This window comes from Capricornis sumatraensis, chromosome 17, assembly GCF_032405125.1.
Source record: "Capricornis sumatraensis isolate serow.1 chromosome 17, serow.2, whole genome shotgun sequence".
In the NCBI taxonomy this organism is placed as follows: domain Eukaryota; kingdom Metazoa; phylum Chordata; class Mammalia; order Artiodactyla; family Bovidae; genus Capricornis; species Capricornis sumatraensis.
Genome location: NC_091085.1, coordinates 78,278,914 through 78,296,956, shown reverse-complemented (window position 1 = coordinate 78,296,956; position 18,043 = coordinate 78,278,914). Strand labels below are relative to the sequence as shown.

Here is an 18,043-nt window from a genome sequence, read left to right as displayed (position 1 = left end):
GAGGACAGGCGCGTTGGGAGGACGCTGCCCGCCCATCCGCCCCGACCGTCCAGCTGGGGAGGGGGCGTGACGCTGGCCAGCTCCAGACAGGGCCTGGCTGGGAGGCGGTGACCGAGGCACTCGGCCGTGTGCGCAAGCCGGGTCAGCACACGGCCCGGGGGGTGCCAGGAAGGCCCCGCCTGTGGCCGAGAGACCGTGGTGCGCGGACACTGCAGGGAGCGAGGCGCTCTGCCGTGTCCCTGCCGCTTCCATGGGGGCCGGGGGCGGGTAGCCCGGGGGTGCTCCCCACGGTGCCTCTGCTGGCGTCAGAAGGGCCTTTGAAGGTTCATGTTTACAGGCCTGACATGCTCCCTTGAAAGAATGCTGCCAGGTCAGCTGGTCTGCCGGGGGGTGGGAAGAGAGTTGCTCTGCAGGTGGCGTCTGTGACGCACCCTTGTGTGGAGCAAGGGCAGCCTTCTGGAGCGGACGTCCACCTGGTCCGCGGGAAGAACGCAGACCCTGAAGGCTGGCGACCGGACGTGCCCGAGGCCCGGCATGTGGCCTGTGGTGCAGGGACTGGGCTCTGTCGGCTGGCGAGGATGCCCCCCGTCTTGCAGCCTGGGGGGGTTCTGGGTGCCCAGGACAGTGGCCCCCTCTCTGGTCTCACAGAGCTGCCCCCTCAGCAGCTGGCGTCAGTCGATTGAACGCCCCGTGGTGAGCGACTTTAAGGGAGGTACAGGCCTTCTCACCCGTTGGGCGCAGCTCCGGGGCCCAGGAGCCTGCGGGCCCTCCGCTTCTCTTACTGTGTCCGTCTGGGCTCAGTGACTTTCCCAAATGTGAAAGGTACAGTCTGAGTGTATTTCTCTGCCCTGCGGCCTCAAAGGAAAGCCAACTGCTGTATTTGCTGGGCTGTTCCCTCCGCCCAGGGCACTCGGGGCCAGGCACCCGTGTCATCCGCCCCCCCATTGCCCCTGAGGGGGGGCTGGGGGGTACCCTCAGGCTCCTGGTGGAAGAGATGGGGTGACGTTCGCCCCCCGCCTCCCCAGTGTCACGGGGCAGCTGCAGCTGTGGGTGGGGACGCACTGCTGGTCCAGCCAGGCCCATGCCCCTGTCGCCCGTCCGCCCCGAGGCGCGGGGTCCCTGAGCCGGGCCTCAGAGCCCTGCCGCTGTCCTCTTGGCAGGAAGCCCCGGAGACCCGACCTGTGAACCGTCTTCGGTGGTGCTCAGCGCGGCGGCTCAGCCTCTGGGCCTAGCGTGTGCGAACAGCCAGATTCGTGTCTGCTCCGATCTCAGAACGGAAAGTGTGGCTCCTTCATGAATGTCCGCTGCAGAAAGCTTTGTGCTCTCTCCCCTAGGAACACGAAAGGGTGACTGTGTTTGCTTCGGGGCCCTGCCGCGTGGCGGGGGCGGTCAGGATCCAGGACCCGCATGCTTCTGGGCAGCCTCCAGGAGGGCCAGCACCTTGTCGAGGGGGCTGCCTGACGGCCCCCCCGGTCCCCTTCAGCTCTAAAGCAGCCGGGCTGTGATGATGCACGTTGGCGCGGGTCGCCCTCCTGCGGTCTTTGTCAGCAGCCACAAGGCGCGACTCCCCGCGGCAGAGCCGACTCTTCTGCGGAGGGGCCCGGGAGACCCCGGGGGGTGTTCCTGGGAGACCCCAGGGAGGGGCCGTGAGATCCCAGGGGGGCGCCCGTGAGACTCTGGGGAGGGGCCCATGAGACCCCAGGGGGGCGCCCATGAGACCCTGGGGGGGGGCTGGGAGACCCCATCCCGGTCCTGCCCGCCACCGCCCGGCTTTTCCCAGCCCGCGGGCCCCGTGCGGCCACTCGTCTCCGCCACGTGTGTGGTGTCGGGTGCAGGAACCCCAGCAGGGTAGCAGGGAGGTCAGCGGGCTGGGACTCGACCACTTGGGAAAGGCGGCCCGTCCCAGGTGCCGGGCTGGAGTGCGGCTCCCCCAGGCAGCGGGTGGGGGGCATCCCAGCGGGCTGGTGTGGGGCAGCAGGAAGGGCGTGGCTGCCAGAGCCCCAATGCCTCTCCAGTATCCCCGAGAGCGAGTGGGACCTCTGGGAGAAGAGCAGGCCGTGGCTGTTTCTCCACCCTCTTTTTCTCTGTCTCCCCCATCCCTCTCCCGCCTCCCTGGCCCCAGAGCCCTGGGCTCCCTGAGCCCATGAGTGGATCGGAGCCCGTGCTAAGGGAGGAGGGTCACTCTGTCCACTGAGTTCTAAGGCGAGCGTGACGGGGCATGACCGTAATAAGACCTGGGACATCACAGGGCCAGGCAGGGCTTTCCTGGGGCGCGCGCTTTGTCAGCGGGATACACTGACGCCGACGCTGTCCCCACGGGGCCCCGGGTGTGCAGACCAGGTGGGACCAGGGCGTCAGGACCCACGTATGGTCCCTCGGCGGTCCCCTTTGCCGGCTGCTTCCAGGGGGCCTTTCTGAAGGCCGGGCGGGGCTGGGCTTCAGGTGGGGAGGGTCTGCGGGTTCACCTGACTGGGGCCTCCTGTGGGTCAGCAGGGTGGCACGGGACATCTAGTTGTCCAAGTCCTGCCTGGCATCCGCAGGTGCATCCAGGCTATAGCTTTTATTCGGAGTGGTGCCACTGGGCCCGAGGACTCAGCCAGAACCGGGACTTCAGGCCTGGTGGAGACTGGAGGCTGCCTCTCTTGTCCCGGCTGCCACAGGGACCGCCTCTACCGTAGTTGGGAAAATCACACAGCCGCCCCTGCGTCATCACTCCCAGCGAGTCTGATTTCTGAGGTCCTTCTTGTTTGTAATCAGTATCAGTTTCCGTGGGTCAGCTGTCCAGGGGTGACTGAATCAGCTGGGTCTTCTGCTCAGGGTCTTCCAGAGGGTCGTCCCCTTCTGGGACTGCATGTTCAGCTTGTTGGCAGAATCAGCCCCTGGTGGTTTGTAGGGAAACACCCCTGCTTTCTTGCTGTCCGTCAGCAGCTCCCGGAGGCCCCCCCCGTCTTCATAAAGCACTTTCCGCACAGATGTCTGATCTCCTCCGAGCCAGCCTGGTGTTCTGGAGGTCTCCTTGAGACATCTCTTGTGCAGCCCGAGAACTGTCCACCTGTGGAATCCGCGAGCCGTGGCTGTGGGTCTTGAACGGTTGCTGTGTGGTAGGGGGAATGGGTTTCTTTAGGGTCATAGCTGGGAGGCTGATCTGTTATAAATTGTTGGAAGCTTCAGGGAAACAGGGCTTCCCTGGTGGCTTAGCTGGTAAAGAATCTGCCTGCAGTGTGGGAGCCCTGGGTTAGATCCCGGGGTTGGGAAGATCCTCTGGAGAAGGGAAAGGCTACCCACTCCAGTATTCTGGCCTGGAGAATCCCATGGGCCGTACGTATAGTCCACGGGGTTGCAAAGAGTCGGACTCGACTGGGCGACCTTCGCTGTCACTTTTCAGGGAAGCAAGTGTTAAGGGAAGTTTTCTTTTCTTCCCCACTTTACATGGCTCTGCTCAGGCAGCAGGATGCTGCTGGGGTTGTCGGGTCCAGTGCCTCTGAGGACTCAAGAGTGTGTGGAGGTTGTGTAGTTGTGTAGGCCGTGTGGTCCTGTAGGCCAGGTCGGAGGAGGTGTGTGCCCCAAGGCCACCTCTGGGAGTCGGGCAGCGAGGTGCGACAGGCTCGGGGCGGAAAGAGAGGGCGAGAGGCCCCCTTGCTGGCGGGCCGTCTCCCACTGCGGCGTGTCCAGGTCCTGGCCGCCGATGCCAAATAAGATGACGGTGCTGCGTGTGGGTGTCCCTCCTCCGTGCTCAGGAGCCCTTGTGGGCTTTCCTCACAGAACCCGTGAGGCAGGTAGGGTTGGTCCTCCTGTCCCTGGGAGGCCTGCACCCCCCAGAGTGTCGCAGGGGTGGGGAGTGGCCGCCAGCAGCTCCTGTCTCCCCGCATCTTCCTGCTTCTCTCCCCTGGAGCCAGGCTGCCTCTGGGTTCACAGCAGTTGAAGTGGGGCGACCGGAATGTGATTCTGTGCTGACAATGTCGTGTGTGCTTGAAATTTCTCCTAATAAAAAGTTAGGAAAATAGTCACTTATCAATCACAGTTATGAGAGAATCCCTTCAACTTGAGAGAGCAGGATGTTGGAATCCTGAATCTTTCTCAAGCTCCAAATATGTGTGAGTCAAGTCTTACTCATCTGTTCCTTGGTAGCAGAGGTTCTGGGAAAGCCGAGCTGCACTCGAGCCATGCCGTCCACCATCCACCCATCCATGCACCGTCTGTTCATCCCTCCATCCACCCTCCGTCCCTCCATCCCTTCGTGATTCAGCCACCTGGCTATCTGTGCATCTGAGGACTATGTAACGCTGCTGGAGTCCAAGCTCTGTGCTTAGGCCTCGACACAGTCCTTGACCCCAGGGAGCCCACAGGGGCACCAGGTTAGCTCAGGGAAGCTCGCATAGAGGACGACGGCCCCCCTGGCCGGGTCTTGAATGGACCCCACGGAGGAGGAGTGTGTCAGGCCACTGTGGAGGTTGAGGATGTTCCAGGTGGAGTGGGGCGGCCTGGCTCTCTGCAGTGGGGCTCGGGACAGCTGGAGCGGGGCTTTGGTGACAAGGCGGGGAGGTCTGGTGTGCCCCCCGCCTCCAGCCAGAGAAAGCCCCGTCGATGCCTGCATGGAGGATGGGCCACTGTGGGTTCTGGGGCCCCTTCCGCACAGAACTCCTCCCTGCTGGGTGGCTGCCGGCCTGGCTCGGCCTGAGCAGGTGGCCTCCTGGCGCTGACCTTTGCTCCGGCTTCTGGACTCAAGGACCCCTGTGGGCAAGCAGCTGTCTGGATGAGGTGGTGTCCTGCCTGTAGGACAGACACGCCGCACGTCGGCCTGGGTGGACGTCGGTACTTTCGTTGGTTCTTCCGGGCCCTGGTGGAGCGGCTGTCCACAGATCCGTGACAGAGACAGCAGAGACAGGGCAGAGACAGACAAGGGCAGAGACAGCAGCCGTTGCTCTCCAGGCCCCTTCCCTGCCGGGGCCAAGTCCGTGCGGCGTGTGTCCGCGTGGTGTGCGGGTCTGTGGCTGCGTGAAGCCCGGGCCGCGGTGTCAGCACCCCACCTGCCCCAGGGTGCGTGGCCGCTTAGGACCGTGGGAGAGGCGTGGGGCTTGTCTGTTTAGCTCTGGCGACATGCACGCTACCTGAAACTGGCCATCTTTAGATTTCTGAGCGTGCGACGCGGGGGCATCGGGCATTCCATGTTGAGCTGTCGACTCCGCCGTCCGCCTCCAGCACTTTGCATCTTCCCGCATGGAAGCTCAGGCCTCACTGAACACCAGCGCCTGCCGCCCCGTGACCCGGCCCGGCCCCTTCCAGGGCCTGCTTCTGACTCTTCCAGGGACCTCTTGTAGGTGGAACCCTTTGTTTATTCATCTTTGCTGGTGGCTCAGCTGCTAAGTCGTGTTCAGCTCTCAACGCCCCTGTGGACTGTGCCCCTCACTCGTTTCTATTGCAGCGTAATTTCCATTTAGGCCCTCCCCTGGTGGCTCAGCTGGTAAAGAATCCGCCTGCAATGCAGGAGACCTGGGTTCGATCCCTGGCTTGGGGCGATCCCCTGGAGAAGGGCACGGCTACCCACTCGCGTCTTCTTGCCTGGGGAATCCCCGTGGACAGAGGAGCCTGGCAAGGCTGCAGTCTGTGAGGCGGCAGGAGTCTGACGTGACTTGGTGACTAAACAGCAACGCGGCTGACATTTAACACTGTTCATTTTTAGCTGCGGTGTTAACGGTTTGGTAACAGGTATATATCGCGTAGAGGTCACTGCAGTCAAGTTCCATTAACGTTCTCTCCACGCATAGTTAGCATGTGTTTGTTTTCGCCTTTTTGGTTTCCGACCAGTTCGTCTCATCCCGTCCCGGGCAGGGGACGCGGTCGTCTCCCCTGCCCTTCTGCTCTGCCGCTCTCCCGAGACCCTTGCGTCCCGCCCGGTCCCCACGTTGCACTTCTGTGGCCTTTCTAGGTCCGCCGACTGAGGGGACTGGCGTCCAGTGTGCCCTCACCCCACAACCTCGTCCCCGCAGCCCCCAGTGACCCCCCGGCCCCGCCGCACCCTCAGCCCGGGCACAGCTCGTCTGCGTGCTCTCTCTGTGTGGACTGGCCTCTTCTGGACCGTTCGCACGAGTGAGGCCTGCGGTTCTGTGGCTCCGGGCGGACGCGGCCCCGCTTCCTGGCCGGGGGTGAAGGTGAGGAGCTGCCCCTTGTCGCGTGTCCCCAGCCCCTCCCCGAGCTGGGGCCCTGCTCCCTGGTTTGCGGGCCGCTCCCCGCCGGGGACCAGGCGGCAAGCCCCTTTCCTGGCCCCCGCCCTCCATGACGGGGCCCCCTGCTGGCCTGTCCCCCAAGGCGGCGGGGGGCAGGCGTGTGAGAGGCTGGACCCTGTGGCCTCCACAAGGGGCCCGGGCCCTGCAGTGGCCCCCGCCCCCCGTGAGTCCGGCCGCCGGGCCCCTTTGTCACTGGGGGTGCTGGAATAGCCAGCCCCAGGAGGAAAGTCCCCAGCGGAGCCTGGGCCGGGCTGGGGGCCGACCGTGGTCAGGCTTGGTAGACGCTCGGCCGGGCAGGCTGAAGACGGATCCCGCTGCCGCCCGTGGCCCTCGGCCTGGACGGCTGACCCGTGTGTCTGGGAGCCGCTGTGGCGTTTGTCGCTTGTCGGGACGCCCGCTGTCCAGGGTCCGGCTTCCAGAAGCCGGCTGGGGCTGTGGCCGTGGGTGTCCCAGGCTGCCGGGCTGGGGTGAGTCCCCTGAGGCCACTCTCTCCGGCGGGGCCTCTGTTCTTCCTCTGGGAGGGTAGGGGCTTCCAGGGCCAAGGTGGCAGTGTAGACGTGCGCACGTGCCCCGCCCCCCGCCAACCCCCACAGGCTCCGATTCTGACGGACGCGGGGGTGATTATGGCTCCGTGTCTTGGCTGATCCCCTCCTTTGAAGAGCAAAGTGGAGGCCCCTGCTCTCCGGCCGGAGCAGCTGCAGGCTGGCCGCCCTGCACCGAACTTTACCCAGACTGCGGGACGGATCCTTGGGTCCTAAATCAGTGTCGCGTCCGCAGAGGGACTCGGCGATGACGTGAGGGCAGAGGCTTCTCTCCGTTGCCGGGAGGCACGAGGAGGCAGGGTGCTCTCTTGCGGGGAGTGGCATCCTGGGCAGGATGGGGTCCCCCATGGGACCCTCTCACGCGTGGGCTCATCTGCCTGTTCCCCGGGTGGGGCCTGGGCGTCCCAGGGGCAGTGCACCAACCCATGTGGCCCCGGGCTGAGGGGTGTGGAGAGCCCCCCTCCTGGAGAGACGCAGAGCCGGGACGCCCGTCACCACTCACTGTGTTCACCCCGCACCCGCTCGGCGGTGGCGGCCACAGAGAGGGAGTGGCGGCCACAGAGAGGGAGTGACCGGGCGCGCCAGTTAGCGTCATCAAGTCAGGGAGGAACAAGAGATGCCCCCTGCAATCCTGTTTAAAGGGGCAGGAGACCTCTGCCTGCGAATCTGAGGAGGAGGGTCTCCCGTGTGTGAACTGGGAGGGTGAGCGGGCCCTGTGCTCGGGGGCTGGCGTGGAGCTCCGGGGAGGCGGCGCTGGGGAAGACGCGCTCGCGGCCTGCCTGCGGCACGTACGCCTGGCGCCTCGGAAGCCCGGCTCTTCTGGCGGGGCGCGTCGCGGTCGGGATGGATAGCGGGGAGGACATCGCCGCCTCGTTGGCCGGCTGGACGTGTGGGCCTGTTTGTTTTATGGGGGCCACGCGGAAGCTGAGAAGCCGCCCTCTCCCATCAGAGTCGGAAACGCCCAGAGTCCTGTTTCCAAGCAGTGGTTTTTTTTCTATCGGATAGTTCAGGGTTGGGGTGTGTGTTTTCAGGGAGACCATCTTTAAAGCCTTTCATTGAACTTGTTGCAGTATTGCTTGTTTCATGTTTTGGCATTTTGGCCGAGAGCGGTGTGGGATCCTACCTCTGGGACCAGGCATTGAGCCTGCACCGGCCCCTCCCGCCCCCCGGCGTGGGAAGGCGAAGTCCTAACCGCCAGACCACCGGGCAGGGCCGGCAGACGGCCTGCTTTGTTCTAGGAGCACAGCCCTTCTTTCCAAATGACATTTTACTTGACGCCTCCGTACACGAAACAGCTGAAGAGGGTCACAGGGCCTTGCCCCGCCCAGCCTCCCGCCCGCCCCAGTCCGGCCGCCTCCCACCAGCACCGAAGACCCAGGTGTGTGCTGTCCTGGGGATGGGCCGGGGGCGGCCATCCCCGGAGATCGGGCTCCTGCGTCTTCTCCAGGGAGAAGTCAGCCAGGCAGGGAGCCTGGTACAGCTTCCTCCTCGGGGCCGAGACACAGACCTGCCTCCTAGAACGCCCAGCTCTGTCAGCAGGCGCGGGGTGGGGTGAGGGGGCGCGCCGGCTCGGAACCTGGGTCTGCATGTGTAGGTCCGAACCTGCGTGCGTGAGGGGCTAAAGGCAAGGTTTCCGGTCGTCACGAAACTTTTTTTTTAATTAAAATTATGACGAGGAATTGGGTGGCAGCTTAGCAGTGTGTACATTCACATTGCCCTGACTCCGGAACGTCCCACCTGCCTCCTAAACTCTGTCCCTAAGCAATGCTGACAGCGCCGGCGCCCCCGCTCCCACTTTGTGTCTCTGGGTCTGAGCGCCCCAGGTGCCTCACAGACCCTGCCGTGTTTGTCCTTTCGTGTCCGGCTTCTTTCGCTCAACATCGTGGCTTCAGGGTTAGTCCACACCGTGGCAGGCGTCAGAACGTCCTTCCTTCTTAGGACTGAAGGACGTGTGGAGAGGCCGCGTTCTGCTTCCCCGTGCGTCCATCAGGGGCTTGTTTCCTGCTTTGGCTGCTGTGAGTGTGGCTGGAACGCGTTTCCGCTTGAGCCCTTGCGACCTGGGGGAGCCCTTGACCCGCAGGGGGAGTGCCCAGCACCACGCGGTGGCTGTGGATGAGAGATGGGGCTGGGCACAGCCCTCTGGGGGTGGAGCAGGGGGCTGATAAGAGGCAGGGGTCTTTGGAAACGCGTGTTTCTGGTGGCGCATCCCGTGGTTGTCGCCAGCCACCTTCTCTGCCTGCCAAGAAAACTTGAGCCAGGCGCTCCTGGACGTGGCGAACCTCCGGTCAGGTCTCCGGGAGGTGGTGGGGTGAGCCACCTGGGCAAGTCAGCGATGAAGCCAGCTCGCGGTGGGCTGGCACTCCCGCGCCTGTGTGTTTTTGACACTCTGCTTCCTGAGGGGAGCAGGGTGGGTCGGTGCCCTCCTGCCACCAGCGCCGGCAAGCGCTGAACCTGGCCCTGGAGTGGCCTGGGGTCCTGCCCCTCAGTCAGCAGGTTGGGAATCGGGGTGGGAGCCGGCCAACAGGGATGTGCGAGGGGACTGAGGGACCAGGAGTCTGGAAAGCAGGCAGAGACTGAGTCTCCAGGCGTCTGCCCTTTCCTGGAAACCTGGCTGCTTTTCTAGACTAACCAGAGTCCATTGAGTTTCGCCAGCTTCAGGAAGTCTGGCCGACCTGGCCTGGCTTCAGAACGCGGATGCCTGGTTTCTGCAGAGCCTAGTTGACTCCCAGCCCCTTTCTCTTAGGTTCTCAGCGTCCACATTGTTCAGGAGTCATTAGCAGTGTTTATAAACTCAGACCCAGGAATCCCACCCTAGATTTTCCTAAGGAAATAAGACTTTTTTTTTCCCTTTTCCTCTTGGTATTATTATATGAGCTGATTCATTGTACCCATAACAGTGGAAAGCTGGAGAGAAACTAACCTGGTCCCCTAGTAGGAAAGGGGTTACACGAGCTGGCTGGACTGCGATATAATCAGTTCGTGGCGACAGCGAAGATTCTGCAGACGTGGGGTCCAAGCTCCTAGGTAAGGAGGAGAGACGCGTAGAGCCGAACGTCTCAGGGTTTGTATCTGTCGTCTTTTGCTGTGTAACAAACCGTCCCCACGCTGAGCGGTTTCTCTCTTCTGAATCCGTGTTGGTGGGCAATTCTTCTGTCGGCTGTCACCTGGTGGGGACCTCTCGGTCGCTATGGTCAGCCCCTCGTTCCGCGGTCCAGCCTGGGTGCCCGCACACGGCAGGAGGCTGGGGTCCGCGGATACAGGCTGAGGCTGTGAGGCCTCCTGAGGTCCGAGCCGTGGAGCTCGCAGTGCGTCACCGCCGCCGCGTTGGCCGCAGGCCCCAGGGCGGCGGAGAACTAGAACTGGGTGCTTGTCTTTGGACGGGAGCAGCAGGCAGCTCACCGCTGGCAGGGGCTGTGGGCCCGGGCGGGTGTGACTCCTGGCGTCCCATTGGTACTGCCTTCTCTGGGGTTTTCGTGACATGGTCACAGGGGAGGAACTTCTGGGATCTTGGGGAAACGAACCTCAGCGATGGTCACCGAGGTGAGGACGTGGGCAAGTCGTCTGTAGAGTTTCGCTGCTGCCGTGTTTATGGCATAGGTTTAGAATACAAGTTCTTTTCACACCAACCGTGGGGCGCCTGGCTTGAGACTCACGGGGGTGGGGGCCTGACTCTTCGGTCTTTCCGATGAACAGGCGTGGCTGGTGCAGCACCCTGGGGCCTGGACTCTGGGAAGAAAGCACATGGCTGCCCTCCGGCTCCGTGGTGCTGTGTCAGCTGGGCAGAGGGTGGATGGACCGCACAGGGGCCTGGGCCGTGGGAGGCGTTGGCCGCCCACTCCCTGGAGGCAGGCGTGGGCCCCGAGCGTGCTTGCCTGGGGGGCGGGCGTCGCGGGCGCCTGGTGTCTGAGGACAGCGCCGTCTGGCTGGCTGTCCCCCGGGCTCCCTTTTCTAGGTCATTGCCGTGCTAAACACAGGGCTGTTTGTACTCTGCTCGCGGATTTTTTCCTGTGAGTTTGAAATTGTTTCAGAATTAAAAGTTAAGCAAATAACTACACGGGAAACCGCACTCCACCTCCACGTGGGATGCTTAGCTATAGAGAGGAAGGGCGTTCCCACGCAGCCCAGCCGGCTGCCAGCTGGGGCGGGTGCGGCCCGGACACCCGGAGCCTGCCGGACGGAGAGCCCGGCCCCGGCCCCTCTAAGCAGGGCGCTTCCTCCCAAGTTTCGTGGGGGCCTGCCCCGCTCCCTGCACTCTGGGCTCACTGCACTCTGCCCCCGGGCGCCCAGGCCTTCAGGACCCCACGGGCCACCCCCTGTCCCGCCCCTAGCTCCAGTCTGACCTTCAGGCCCTGCCAGTTCCCTGGCCCTCCCCTCCCCACCAGGCTCGGGGGTGGGGGAGTGCGCTGATACCTGGTATTTGACACCAGAATTTGAGGCATATTCCACCTGAGCAGAAGTCAGGGCTGAAGTCTTGTCTCTACTCGGGAAAGCGTTCTGTGCCCCCCGACTCCCGAGAGGCCCAGGAGCTTGCCCACCTGGACCTGCACATTCAGAGCAGGAAGCGCGATGCCCTGTTCCCAGCCCCCGACACCCCTGTCCCAGGGGGCTCCTCCAGTCATCCTTGCGGGAGAGAGACAGTAGACAAGGTGGGGTCCCCGCGGGCCGGCCAGCTGGCTTCCCGTCTCCCCATTCCCACCAGTGAAGTGGGGACAGCCCGCACGCACGCCCTGGGGGTGACTGGCAGGCTGCGGGGGCTCCCCTGCCGGAGCGGGAGGCGTCAAAAAGCGCAGGCATCGTTTCTCTTAATTATCAGATGCCTCCGCTGTTCACGTGGTCCAGCCCAGGAGGGCTTCTGGCTCCGTGTCCCCGAGATCCACACCATGCCCCCCCCACCCCCGCCCAGCTTGCCCAGGACCCTCGGTGCCGCTGTCCGCGTCCATGCCAGGCGGCAGGCTCTGCTCTGGGGGATGGTCCCCGTGTTGGGGGCTGGGGTCACATGGGCGCAGGCCTGTGGCACCCGTCAGGCCTCCGTGAGTCTGGGGGGGACCCTAGCCTGGCGATCCTGTCCCTCTGGTCCACCCTGAAAGCCAAATGCACACCCCCCACCTGCCCAACCCCGGTCTCAGAGCCTCCCACCAGGAAGGCGTGGCTCCCCCCCCCACACCGTCCCAGACCCGAGAGGGGCTTCCCCACCCCCTGGGGCTCAGGGTCTCAGAGGCAGCTGAGGAAGTAGGCGGGAAACACGCTGTGAGGATCTCGTCCGAAGGCCGCGGGAGGACTGGCCTCGGCTCTCAACCTGAAACTTGAAACTGTCAGCATGGGAATTGCCGCCTCTGGTGATAATCCCAGTTGTCATCGCGAGCGCCGGCCTGCCCTGGCCCTGCGGCTCAGTCCCCAGTCTAGCTGGGCGCTGGTCCTGCTTCTGCAACCCGCCTGGCCATGCCCACAACAGGCACAGCTGCCAGACCCCGACTCAGGCGGGGGGCCCACCTGCAGGCCGGTCTGGAGAGCAGGTCCCCACGGGGGTCTGGGGCATCAGTTCTGAACGCCTTTGGGGAAAGGCGAGTCCTCCAGAGAGACTCAGCCCTTGGACACGGGCAGCGTGGATCCCCACGCCACAGGAGGCCCCGGGCCCGCCAGGAGGAGGCCCTTCTCGCAGAAATCAGAAGGACACGGCAATTGGAGGTGCTCCCAGGGGTGCCAGACCCCAGCGCTGCGCCTAGGACGTCTTCCACAAATGCCCCGCGTGGTGGAGTCCCAGCCCGGCTCCCCCGGCTCACGCACGCCTCAGGCTCGCAGTTCCCGGGGTCCTGTTTCAAAGCCATGGGATCTGGGCTTGGACTTGCAGACAGGCCTGGAGAAGACAAGCCTGATTCCTGGGCCTCAGGTCGCCGACCCCGAGGTCTCTGTCCCTCCTGACTGGGCACTGCCAACCCCCGGCCAGGAGTGGGGATGGAGACCATCCGGGTCGCCCACCCATATAGCAGCCTGGTGCCCGCCGCAGGCCTCTGTGTATCAGGCCCTTCCCAGCCACTTCCTCCAGGAAGGAACCAGACCACGTCCCCCAGCGCCCTGCCAGCAAAAAGGCCCTTCTCACGCCACTGACTTTGTAAAGCGTCTCCAGAGTCAGCCCTAGCCGTCTCTGGGTCTCACATCACTCCAGCCCGAGAGGTACCTGCTCCTGGCTGGGACCAGGGCCCGTCCCCCAGGGCGGTCCGATGGGGGAGCGGCCCGATCTGAGCAGCTGGACTCAGGACAGCAGGCCCTCCCAGAGAGGCTGCATGCACAGTGCAGATGGCAGCCCCTAGCCTGCTCGCTGCCCAGCCACGGTGTGTCCTGGCGGGGAGCTGGCTGAGCCCTGAACCGCGTGGAGCCGGACAGTGGCTCGAGGCTCTCGTGTGATGGGACCAGCCTTTCTCGGTGGGGGCGGTTTAGAACCTGGCTGGCACCTGGGCTGGCCGGCGTCCAGCGAAGTGTCACGGGATGTCTCCAAGCCAGGTGGCGTGCCAGCCCCTTGCCACTGCCCCTTTCGGTCCTGGGGAGTCAGCTCCTGCAGGACTACCCCTCAGCCTTGATGGGGGAGGCACTTTTCAGGCATCTCCCTGAAAAATCCAACACCCCCTCCCCCAACCCGGCAGGAGGCCCTCCGCTGGATTTTCTCCCACCCTCCGCACCTAAGGGCCCCCTGGCCTTCCACCTGCTTCCCAACCTGCATCCAGACGCCAGAACCCACGTCTGAGTCCTGGCCCCCCTCCAGCCACCGACTGGTGGGACACACGGGCCTTATGGGCACCAACCCAGGGCTGGATCAGAAGAAACACACCACACCCACACGCGTGACCCCTGGCCCATGGGGGCGCCTGGACACACGAGGTGACGGGCTGGGTACCAGTGCCATCCGGGCACAGACCTCCCCACATCCCCGCAGCATGGCGGCTCTGTGTCCCCCTAGTCGGGCGTCTCCTCTCGAGGCCGAGACAGGCCGGGACCCATCAGGTGGGCCTGCTGACCAGCCAGAGGGTCCCAGAGATGACGGGCAGCCGCCAGCCAGGTCAGGCTCCATCTGCCCCAAGGCCCTGCTCCTCCGGCTGGCAGGATGGCACCTGAGTGGCACCTGAGCATCTGGCTTGGGGCAGAACTCAATGTGCCAGGCCCCGCCACTGCCCAGCTGGGTGACCTGGGCCGTTGGTCGTGTCTCACCGGGCCCCAGGCTTCTCATCACTAGAAACAGGACTCAGCCGGTCTGCTGGCCACAAGTCCCGAGGAGGAGGTGCAGGCCCCGTGCTTGGCAAAGCGGCATCCAGAAGGTGCCTGCCGCGGGCCTGCGGGATCCACAGATGCCGTCCTGGGCTGAGCTGTGTCCCCCGGCTCCCAGCTGCTGGGGAGCGACATGGAACTAGGGGGTCACGTCACGCTGAGGTCTGGGCCAGTGGGTGGTGAGCAGGTCCCCGGGAGGGGAGGCTGGAGGAGACAGGCAGGGCGGTGTGCCGGGGACGAACGGCCTTTGGACAGGCTGGGGGCGTCCTGGGGGATGGGGAAGACCCCAAAGACTTCCTTTCCTGGGACCTCCACCCCCCACCAGCCCCCTCCTCCCAACACTCTAGCCTGGTGTCCGCTCCCCTTCTGAAACGGGGCAGAAGCGCGGGAGCAGGTGTAGGCAGGGACGAAACTGGCGAGCCCGCACGCTCCACGGTGTCCAGGGAGGGACGCAGGGTGCTGGATTCCAGGCCCGCTCCCGTGGCCACGGGCGGGGTGGAGCAGGCACAGTCAGCTTAGCCCCCGGGACGGACCCACCACACACACACCCCTCCACACCTGGCTCCTGTCCAGGGTGCACAGCCCGGCCTTCTGCGGATGGGACGGAGAGGATCAAGTCAGATGCAAAGCCCCTCCTCTGTGAGGCACCTGCCACACGCCGGCTGTTATGGCCCTAACTGTGGGTCCCAGCCCAGCCCTACAGATTCCTCGAGTCACTCCCAGCTGACAGACGAGAGAACCCCGCAGAGGGGAACTGTCAGCGCCTGACGCCCTCCGCCGCCCCGTCCAATGGTCCCAGACCCTCTCTCCCTCCACCCACCCACCGCCCCCACTGTGGAGAGGCAGGAGCCCTGTACCATGAGGGGCACGTGCCACCGAGGACCGTCATGTGCCCGGCCAGATGGGGCAGGTGGCCCTGGTATCCAGGGAAGGGCGCAGGGGAGGTTCCTGCCGGATTCCTGCTGTGCGGGGTGGGTGACAGCTGGCCGTGGGGCTCTCCAGGCGACCAGGAAGGCGGGTCTGGCACGTGGGACAGCTTCTAGGATCCTCTGGCTCCAGGAATCTGCGTGTTGGCAAAGATGTCCACGCCTGGGGAGCCCAAAGCCTTCCCCCCCCCGCCCCCAGAAATGCGGGCAGGAATTTAACGTGCAGTTGCGGCCACCCCGCCGGGACGGCAGAATCCACAGAGGAGGCTGCAATGAGGCAGAGGCGAGGCTGAGCGGGGGCCATGGCCCAGGGTGGCATCGCGAGCCGGACACTGAGTTGTCGGGGCCCTGGGGCTACCCGAGGGCCGGCCCACAGCAGTCAGCTGGGCCAAGCTTGGGGGCTCCCGCAGGAGAAGCCTCTGGAGAGTTGGGGCGGCAGAGTCACCAGCACGCTCGGAAGGTGTGGGGTGGGTAGCAGGCAATACCGGGAGCACCTTCACACACGGGAGATTCCCGGGCGGGGGTGTGAACGCCCGCCGCCCTTCCCCACTCGCCACAGCGTGCTTTATGCACAGAGTGCGTGCAGGGGGCTCGTCCAGGGGTCCGGAAGGCAGACGGGCCCAGAGGGCGGGGTAGGGACCTCACGACCTGAGGGACGTCCCGGCAGTGACTTCTTTGGTGGGGGTGGGGAGTGTCTGTTTTTGCTTTTGTTTTTTAAACTTTCTCTTGGAATAGTTTCAGCTTCACTTTGAGAAGAAGGTCCGGAGGTTTCCCATATGCCCCCACACAGGCACAGCACCCCCCACCACATCAGCACCACCCCCACGTGGGTGGGATGTTTGTTACCATCGATGGACAGAGTCTGGTTTCCTCTCAGCGGGACCTGCTGGGACACCACCCCCCCCAACCCCACTCCCGGGGCTGACAAGGCCACCCAGGGGCTGACCTGACCTAGCAAGGGTCTCAGCACAGCGCTTGGACCCTGTGAGATGGTCCCGCCTCCTCAGGGAGCCTTCAGTTCAAGAACCGTCCCAGGGCCTCCTTGGTGCAGGGGTAAAGGGTCCACCTGCCGGTGCAGGAGACGGGCTTGATCCCTGATCCAGGACGATCCCGCAGGCCCGGAGCGGCTAAGCCCCGGAACCACAGCGCCGAGCGCACTTGCCGCCGCTGCTGAGGCCTGCGTGTGCCGAGCCCCTGCTCTGCGTCGGGAAGCTGCTGCAGTCAGAACCCCACGCCCCGCTTGCTGCAGCCAAGAGAGAGCCCGTGTGTGGCAGTGAAGGCCCAGTGCAGCCGAAAGTAAGAGTGTTTAAAATAAAGACCACCCCAGAGACCAAACCTGCAATAACTCAGGACCTCGGACGTTCTCAAGGGGCTCCGTGCTCCTGGGATTTGACCAGCCATCGATCTGGGGGCATGTCAGGAGAGAGCGAGACGCTGAATCACCAGGGGGAGAGGTTTTCTTCTGGGTTGGGGAGCCGATGAGGCAGCCGACAACCCGGCACTGAGGGTGCAGCTGAAAGCAGCTTCTTGGCAGAGCCTCCCTGGATGGGAACGTGTCCCGCTGCCCTGACAGCTCGTCCATGTCTCAGCAAGCTCGCGTCCAGATGTCCGTCCTTCTGGCCCCTGGGCAGCTCGCATGCTTGCCCACAGCCCGTCCTCTCTGCGAGGCTGGACCCCAGGGCGATGCGCCCCCGGCGGCTCCCTCCCTCCTCCGCCTGAAGACCGCCCCCGTTGCTCTGCTGGGCGGGCACCGGCAGCGAGAGGCACCTTCAGTGCCAGTCCGCACGCACGCTGTCCAAAGCTGCATCTCCGGTGCTTTCTGCCAGGCCCTGCTCTCCGCCCCTTCAGGCGTGTTCAGGCAGCTCCATGTCCGCGTGGCTTTTGGCCTCGAGGGGACTTTTCCAAGCTCAAGGGGAAGATGTGTACACAGCAGGCCGCTCCTCGCTCAGTGTCCTGTCGCTCAAGCATATACAAGGCCGCCTCCAGGCCACTACCCGCCGGCCCTGCGCCTGGTCTCCAGGCCGGGTCTAATGTCGCTTCTGCCCAGACCTGGGCCTCCAGACTCACTCTTTCTGGCCCCTTTCAGGTGGAAATGAGGGCGCTGGCATTTTCATGGTAAAGCTAACTCAAAAGATAAAACTGCCCATCCTGTATGTTGAGCCATTCTGTTGGGGCCTGTGCACCTCTGCGTTTTATCCTGAAGGCGGGGGGGGCGGGGGGGGTGGCAGACAGCTTGTTTCTGCAAAGAGCCAGCAGTTAAACCTTTTCAGCTCTGCAAGCCAGGTGGCGTCTGTTGCAGCTTCTCAGCCTCACCATTCCAGATTGAAAGCAGCTGTCCGTCTTGGAGAGAGAGCCGCGTTCCAGTAAAACTTTATTAACAAAAAAGCAACCCTTGGGCCAGATGGAGCTGTAGCTTGCTGACCTGGCCCCAGTAACAGGAGAGGCCACCACCCCCTTCCCCTCCTCAGTTTTATAACCTGGCTGTTCCTTGCCGTCACCATAGACCGAGGAGCTTGTCACACAGCTTGGGCACCGCTTCGTCTCTGCCAAGAACACATGGACAGGCGACGCCACAAGACAAAACGATGGTGTCGGCGGCCTTCATGTGCACACGCACGCTCGGTGGAAGAGCGACTTTGGGTCCTGTGGGAAGAACATTTTCTAAAGGGAAAATTCACGCCAGTCACGGCAGCAGAAAGCCCGACCCAGGGTCTTGATTCACACGTAAGAAGAGATTGTGCTGGAAAGCAGCACACAGGACGCTTGAAGGCAGTGAGTCATGGAGCCCGAGGAGGAGGTTTGCAGGGTTTCTGGGAGACGCCGCACCCTGCCCCGCCCGGGGAGGGGCCCCCACTGCAGCGGGGCCTCCGGGTCCCAGAGGAGGAGGGCAGGGTGTGGGCCGGGAGCCGGCCAGCCTGGGTGGAGGCTGTGTCTCTCGGTTTTGCTTGCCTGATTCCAGAGGGCTCTGAGGCAGCCGTCAGAACTGGCGCGGCATGAACCGAGACCACGGTGGGGAACCGTGAAGGCCCGAGGAGGGTCTGAGGCCCTTGGGGTGCACCAGCCGTACCGATGGGCCCCCAAGCTTCTGCTGGCA

At 64.2% G+C, this 18,043-nt stretch overlaps 1 protein-coding gene across 3 annotated transcripts in view; it reads left to right on the top strand.

Moving 5' to 3' along the window:
• BCR (BCR activator of RhoGEF and GTPase) overlaps window positions 1–18,043 on the top strand; it is an 84,481-nt gene that overhangs the window by 6,928 nt on the left and 59,510 nt on the right. The window contains exon 2 of one of the 3 annotated variants that reach the window (XM_068989535.1): window positions 2,443–2,459. The exons of the other annotated variants lie outside the window; for them this stretch is intronic. Coding sequence (XP_068845636.1) covers window positions 2,443–2,459 — 17 coding nt within the window. The remainder of the gene's footprint in view (window positions 1–2,442; window positions 2,460–18,043) is intronic. 3 annotated transcript variants of the gene reach the window in all.